The sequence below is a fragment of the Asparagus officinalis genome, chromosome 7, assembly GCF_001876935.1.
Source record: "Asparagus officinalis chromosome 7, Aspof.V1, whole genome shotgun sequence".
NCBI classification, from domain to species: domain Eukaryota; kingdom Viridiplantae; phylum Streptophyta; class Magnoliopsida; order Asparagales; family Asparagaceae; genus Asparagus; species Asparagus officinalis.
In genome coordinates, this window is record NC_033800.1 from 11,097,884 (window position 1) to 11,105,229 (window position 7,346).

A 7,346-nucleotide genomic window follows, 5' to 3' on the forward strand; every position below is an offset into this window, starting at 1 on the left:
AGTGGGAAATGAGGAAGCTGTTGGAGATGCTCTAAGTCCCCCAGCCTCATATATATATATATCTTGCTACTCCGTGTATTCTTCATTGGATCAGAGATATTATTTTGAAGCAACGAAACACGTAATAGCAATTTGAATAATTTAAGAATTTTCCAGAACCGAGGGAGCTTATGGCTATCTCAATAATTTAGGAGGCTAATTTTAAATATAAATCAATGAATCATACAATGAAATCCCCATGTCAAGCCAAAAAGCGAAAAGTACGAGGGAAAATATTTCAGAGAGACATCAGAAGAGCTCCTTAAACTTATTCGAAATTATTATTATTATTATTTTGAAAAGGGTTCTCATTTTCCTACGCCATGGTCGCAGCAGGTTTACTCTCAAATTCCTTTCTAATTAATTAAGGTTTTCTATAATTTTTCCTCGCTTATATGTTAGCCCATTAATTCAATTATTTCTAGATTAACCAAAGTAAATAATAGCTACCGAATTCTTGCGACGCCATTACTTAAGGTTTTGAGATGATGAATACGTATCAATTTTGATGTGATTCTAAATGAATTTATCCCATAACCTGCTAGCGTTGTTGTGGTTGATACTAGAATTATAATAGAATTTCAGGAAAGGAAACACGTAATTCTTGCGGATTTATCTGCATAATTTAGTGAAGCGCTTGATGAACTGTAGCTCTTTGATCATAGATTCTTGAATTAGGGGAACAAAGGAATACCCTTTTAGCCATCATGGTCTAATAAATTTCTCTAATAAGTCATTTTATGTAATATGAAATGAATTTATTTTGCAAATTAACAGTTATATTTGGGTGGAGTTTTGTCTTCCACATTGTTGATGCTGGTAATAGAATCTTAACATTTTTTATATCAATTTTTTTGAGAGAAACTTTCAGATAAAAAATACGTTCATCTTTTTCATGAAACAGAAGCTGCGTGATTATCGTGATTTTGGAAGCAATTGGTAGCAGAGTATGGAGTACGACACTTTGATAGGTATTGTTCTGGTCAGGAAATAAAGTTATATCCACTAGCTATGTATGCAACAGTCCGGTGGTGGTTCAATTGGATGAATCTGCCAAATCAAGATCAACGTACGTAGCGAAGCAGACCGATCATCTGCCTCTTTCTCGTTCTCGCTCGGAAGCCAGATCTCGCTTTTCTGGGCATTTCTTCACTTCTTAAGCCATAATTCTGGTCTCTGAAGGACATCTGTAGGTTAGCCATGACTAGAAACCAAATATTCTAAAATTTCTCAGCTGTATGTTACAACTCCTTTTTTTTTTATAGTGTACTACAACCAATTTTTTTCCTGATACTTAACCAGACCTTTACTTCTTCCTGCTGCTTCTTGACGAATGTGGATGACTCTCTGCTATTTGCAAAATTTGTGGACTTCGTCTAAAATCATTACTGCTAAATGTGGTCTTCTCCTCGTTGTCTCAGATGCCCAACGAAGACGTTTCAGAGATTATAACTTCATTTCCACCTTTTAATTACTTCCATTCTTCTTTGCTATTTTCACCTTAGACACTCTACACCAGTGCTATCCCTCTTAGCCACTCTACACCTTCTTACTTTCAGCGTGTTTGGCAACTTTGGATTGTAATCCACTTGGATTATATAATCTATACAAATGGATTATAATCCACCACGTAGATTTTGACCTACAGCATTTGGTAGGTTTAGTGGATTATAATCCATTTTCATTACTAGACTATTTGACAAATGGGTGGATTATAATCCATCATTGTTGTCAGAAGGACTAAAAAGGACATTGCTATGAATGATGGCTATATATGAGGCATGAAATTTTGTGAAATGATGAGGGGAATGTCTGTCATTTACACAGTCAAACATTATGACCTATAATCCACCAAAAAATAAGCTGGGGATAGCCCGACTTATTTTTTGGTGGGTTATAAACCGAAATAAGCCACTTGCCAAACATCTCAAGGTGGATTATAATCCACTTTTGTGGCCTATTAGTCACTTTAGCCACTTGCTAAAATTGCTCTTTAATATTTGATTCTATGTATTCAGAATAAATGTCTGACTACATATGTTATCCTTGACCCTGACCAAGTTTTCCTGAGGGAAAATGATAATTGTAGTACAAGTTCCATACTACTCTTGTACTACTACTACCAGATGTGTGGGGTTCTTTCTTGGAAATTGTAAAGAAAAATTGTGAGTCGTTATGGACCCTACTCTTTGTTTGTGGAAGTATAAAAATAGTATAAAGTACAGTTATCAATACTTTTTTTCCTGAGAGCTTCTTGCACTGGCTAATTATTACCAGCTACTAATTTGATGCTTTTTCTTAGTAAATATTAATTATGAAGACATTAACTAAGTTAGCTTTACCTGCTTACTATGGTAACTGTGCATTAACTATGAAGATATTAGACATTATCTTCATAGAGAACTTCTTCTCAAACATTGAGTCGCTGCATTGACTTTCATGATGTATGATTATTGTTCTTGTCTGTACTGCATTTGGATTAGAAGACATTAACTATTTGCATTTACTAATTGTGTCAATGCTTTCTATAAAATCTGGTGACTGCCTACTTTCTCTAGGTAAAGCTTTACTTCCCCTTCCCTTGATTTTTTTTAAAGCACAGGTAGTGATTCGTTTTTTCCCCTTCTCCTTTAGTTACTCTACTACATCTTGTTCCATTAAGGCTGCTCCTTATTTTATTTCGAATGCATTTATAACCATTGTGTATTTTTTCTAATATCAAACATTTATAGGCAATTTACATTATAAAAAGTAAACTTTGTAGGTGGTTAAGGTATGCGACTTTCCATCATATGCTGTCTCGTGAATGATTAATATTTAGCTGTTTAGTAGGATTCTTTCTGTTGCATACACCAGTCTTCATGATTTTAATATCTATACCAGGAAAGCGAATCTTCGTAGCTTGCAATGAGTTTAAAGTCCAAGCGAGGATTTTACCCACTTTTCTGTAGAAAGAGCTTGCTTGAAATACTGATGGCCATTTTATTAGTATCGGTTGGTGCCGAGGGAGCAAAGCCCAGCTCTCTCACAGATAAGGTGATAGAGCAGCTGGACAATCACAGTAGGCTAGCGGTGAAGACCATAATGGTTGTTGCTTAACTCAGTACTTGGTTCTTATCATATTTCTTTTTATAATAATGTAATTAGGCATGAGAAGGTGTTCTTTGTGATGTTTTGCAGAGTGAAGATGGTGACATTATTGATTGTGTTGATATCTACAAGCAACCTGCCTTTGATCATCCACTGCTCGGAGATCACACCATCGAGGTTCTTCCTCCATTCAAAACTTCCCTTCTCTATTGTTGGAGTATTAATAAGTTTCTTGGTGCTCATTATATATTTGCACAATAGATGAGGCCTAGTTTCATCCCAGCAATAAAGGAAGGGAGCAATTCACGCAGATTTTTGCCACAACAAACTTGGCAAAAGAAGGAAAGCTGCCCTGAAGGAACTATTCCTATCCAAAGGATTCGAGAAACATACCCTATGAGGATAGATCAAAAAAAGTTTGGCCCGAACGGAGAGTTTTCAGAGTGCAAAGTAGAGGTGAATGATAATTTATAGTGCAGGCACTATTTAGAGAATTGATGCTATTTTACTGCATTTTGGCCAATTGCTATAAAATTTTATGCATGGATTATTAGATGGCTCGGGTAGATGTTTATAATGGTGGACCCTATTTTGGAGCCCAAGCTACATTCAATGTGTGGAATCTACATGTTGAGGCAAGTGAATGGAGCTTGAACTCGATCTCTACGTACGATCCGCATTACTCCTTTATCGAAGCTGGATGGGCGGTAAGTTAGTTTTTCTTCTTCTGTAGTCAATTTCATTTTCAGTCCATTTCTAAAAGGGAAAGTGGAATATGCCATCAGTTTCCATTGAAGTGAATACAATAAGACTACAAAGTCCTCTCATGTAGTTATCGGCAGTACATTTAGAGAAGGAAAAAAACCATCTACAAGGTAACAATCACATGCATAGTAATACAGTCAAACTCATCCCCACAAAAAGAAAATCAATGAAGGTCGATATGACATCCCAACCTATGATATGATTCAGACAATTAGGATAGGATGCTTGAACTTGTAACCTATGATTTCAGCATTTTCATAGAGTGATTATATAATATTATTCAAGAAAAATGAAGATGTGTATGAATATTCAAGAACTCTGACAATTCCAAACCATTTTTATATTTGGGATAGGATCTTGGTTTCTCCTTTAGATGTTATTTCAGACATTGAATTGGACAGTACTACTAAATACGTGTGAATCTCCAGTGAAAGTATGGATAAGGACATGCTACTAATCAAATTTGTTTTATTTTCACGATATTTCAAATGTATTCCTTTTTTAATAATAGACCAAAGAACCTCTCGGTGTTGGTTGTGGTGTATCTTGTAGTTGTGGTCTACTTATCTCAAGTCGCATATGTTAACAACTCTCCTTATTCCTCTTTGTTACATTATTAATATTGATATGCCATTTCAGGTCAGTCCAGTCTTGTTTGGGGATCTAAGTCCTAGATTGTTTGTCAACTGGCTGGTATAATATCTTCTGCTGTGCTTCTTATTCCTCTGTAGTTTAAGTTATCATTCTTTTTTCTTCCAAGATCGACAACTGTGTGTGCGCGCATGCGTGTGCGAGTGTGTGCGTGCGGGTGCGTGTGTGTGCGTGCGTGCGTGCGCGTGCATGAGTGCACGAGTGCATGCTTGCGTGCGTGTGTGTATGTATGTAAGTGTGTTTGTATGTGTATATGCATACGTACGTATGCATTTATGTACGTATAAGGTAATAACTGGATGCTTAGCTCTTCTGTCACTAGCTTATTATTGTAATTTGGTACAGGATAGAACTAAAGATGTAGGGTGTTTCAACTTGAGGTGTCCAGGGTTTGTCCATGTGTCAAAGAGTGTCATGCTCGGTGCAGTCATGCCCCAAGTCTCAGCCTATGGTGGAGAACAGGTTGACTACAATTTTGTAACCTATAAGGTATATCAAATTTTCTATACTAGCAATACATCAGATCAAATTGATAATGCTAACATTCCTTTTCCTTTTTCTGTTATCTTTTATTTTTGTAATTGATCTGTCAGGATCCTGTCCAAAGGAAATGGTGGATCCTGTACGAAGGTGAACCAGTTGGTTACTGGCCATTTGCCTTGATAGAAGGATTTGAAGAATCTGCTCATATTAGTTGGGGTGGAAGTATCTGCGACATGCAGGTAAATGGATTTCATACAACATCTCAGATGGGAAGTGGCCATTTTCCGATGGAAGGCTACGGGAAAGCTAGCCACATTCGAGATATTCTTGTTATGGATTCGAATAAGAATTTCGTACCTCCATGCTGTATCCAGTACTTTTCTTCGTACGAAGGTTGCTATAAGGTCGACACTTGCAAATCCTTCCCAGATGACAAAGGACCATGCATATATTATGGAGGTACCGGAGGCAAATGCTGCGATGGCCGTTGTAAGAAATGAATTTAAGTATCTGCATTTTAATAATTGTTAAGGATGTCGCCAATATCAAAGAAATGTGTTGCAAATGGTTATGAATATGAATAATAATGTGATTTTATATGGGATGTCATGAGCTTTTCTTAATTTCAATGGTGAAAGTATTTGTCGAAATCCAGAATTCATGAAGTAAAAATTAGCACTTGGTTATTTTTTTCCCAGTCCTGAGCACCTTATATTTGATAATTTATAAGAAGTGGTACTTGGACACGAGTTCATTGTTACTAAAAAAATTGTTTGTCACCATTGAACTGTTGGAATGCAGATAGGGAGGTGGATACTCTCCATTTCAAGCCATTGGGAGATGGAGGTCCATACACCTGGGATCCAACTAGCACTATTTTATCACCGTTGGCACATAAACTTAGCCTTTATTTGTTGCGGTTAAAAACAAAGTTAACAGAGTGACATTAACTATGTTCCTTACAAAACTTAGATGTATTAGGATACAAGGTCATGGTAAAATGCAGTCCACAGACCTCGTTCTAGTTAATTACCTCGATTAAACTCTTGAGTGAAAGAATAATTATCATATTGCTGTCGTGATTATGCATGTCTCTCCTTCTAAGTTAGCCATTCAACCCAGAAATATGCAGATACTTTGATTTTTTTAATTCCCAATTAAAGACTAAAAAATTATTTTTGCTGGAAAATGAATTTATGGATAGTTATTTCTAGTAGGTTATTGCTTCACTAAGTAGGAATATGATCTATCTGAATATTGTCCCTTTTCATCATTGTTCCATGAGACGAATAAAGGTTATCAAATCAAATAATAATCCGTAATCATGATTCTTTGGTGTATATTAAGGCGTTTCTCGTTAGATCAAAATAATACTGATTTATCTATTCAAAAGGTCTTTCTAGAAATAAGTATTCTCAAAATAACTAATGAAATTTATTAGGCAATTTGTAAGAAGAATTGTCCGTGTTTGTGTTTCTGTTGTGTTGAAATGTAGTGTTTTGAATTTCAAGAAGATGAATTGAAGACATGCTTGTTGAAATAAAGGGTACTTGCTCCTAATTCACCGGTATTCACCACTTGAACTTGCTATTGCAGATCATCTTACCAAGCACGTGCGAGTTCTGCATGTAATGTCAGGGTATTCAGACTGATATGCAGTAGTTCTGAACTATTCAGCAAGTTTAATGGTATGTTTCTCTTGATTTATATTGTCATCTTTATCGCCAATATTCATGTTTGTGCACGAATATTTGAAACTTAGTCACAGAATTGACTGGAAGCTGTATGGATCTGCTGGTTTTTTGCTATTACAATGACTATGATAAAACAACTATAACGATGGTGAAGAGAGCAATGAGTACAATGTTTTAATCGGAAATTTTTTTTATGTTCCACGAATCCTTTTCTTTGGTTCAACTCTTTTAAGGATCATCTCCTTATTTGAATTAACAAATATTGTATTCTTTTCACCTACGTCCATCTTTCCCATCACTTTCCAACTAAGGTGCTTATTGTGAAACGCGGGGAGGAGGTGGGGCCCACCTACTGTAGGCGCATCGCGCTGTCGTCCAGAGCCAGCTTCTCATCTTGCAAGTTGTACAATTTGGATTTCAAATTAGATCGGGTTCGTTAGACTCTTCGTCATGAGGTGCCTCTCTACTTTAACATACGCCCGCATCTTCCTTCCCGGTCACCAGAAAGCTACATCCTTTCAAGGCAAAGGATAATCGACGCACGGGCTTCCAGATCCGTCTCCCATCCTCATCGACAGGCCTTTGTGCTTTTTTTGTGCTTTTCCCGCTAAAGCACAAACTTTG

At 36.5% G+C, this 7,346-nt stretch overlaps 1 protein-coding gene across 7 annotated transcripts; it reads left to right on the forward strand.

Moving 5' to 3' along the window:
• On the forward strand, window positions 253-6,717 carry LOC109850955. Of its 7 annotated transcripts, none has more exons than XM_020421040.1 (10): window positions 253-375; window positions 944-1,232; window positions 2,923-3,126; window positions 3,220-3,306; window positions 3,391-3,585; window positions 3,684-3,836; window positions 4,534-4,587; window positions 4,891-5,034; window positions 5,139-5,517; window positions 6,625-6,717. In XM_020421040.1, exons 3-10 carry the CDS (start codon window positions 2,947-2,949, stop codon window positions 6,678-6,680), a joined length of 1,248 nt encoding a protein of 415 aa, XP_020276629.1. In that variant the 5' UTR covers window positions 253-375; window positions 944-1,232; window positions 2,923-2,946; the 3' UTR covers window positions 6,681-6,717. The 7 variants fall into 7 exon arrangements, with proteins under 7 accessions (XP_020276629.1, XP_020276631.1, XP_020276636.1 ...); XM_020421042.1 differs by having other exon boundaries at window positions 944-1,228; XM_020421047.1 differs by lacking the exon at window positions 4,534-4,587.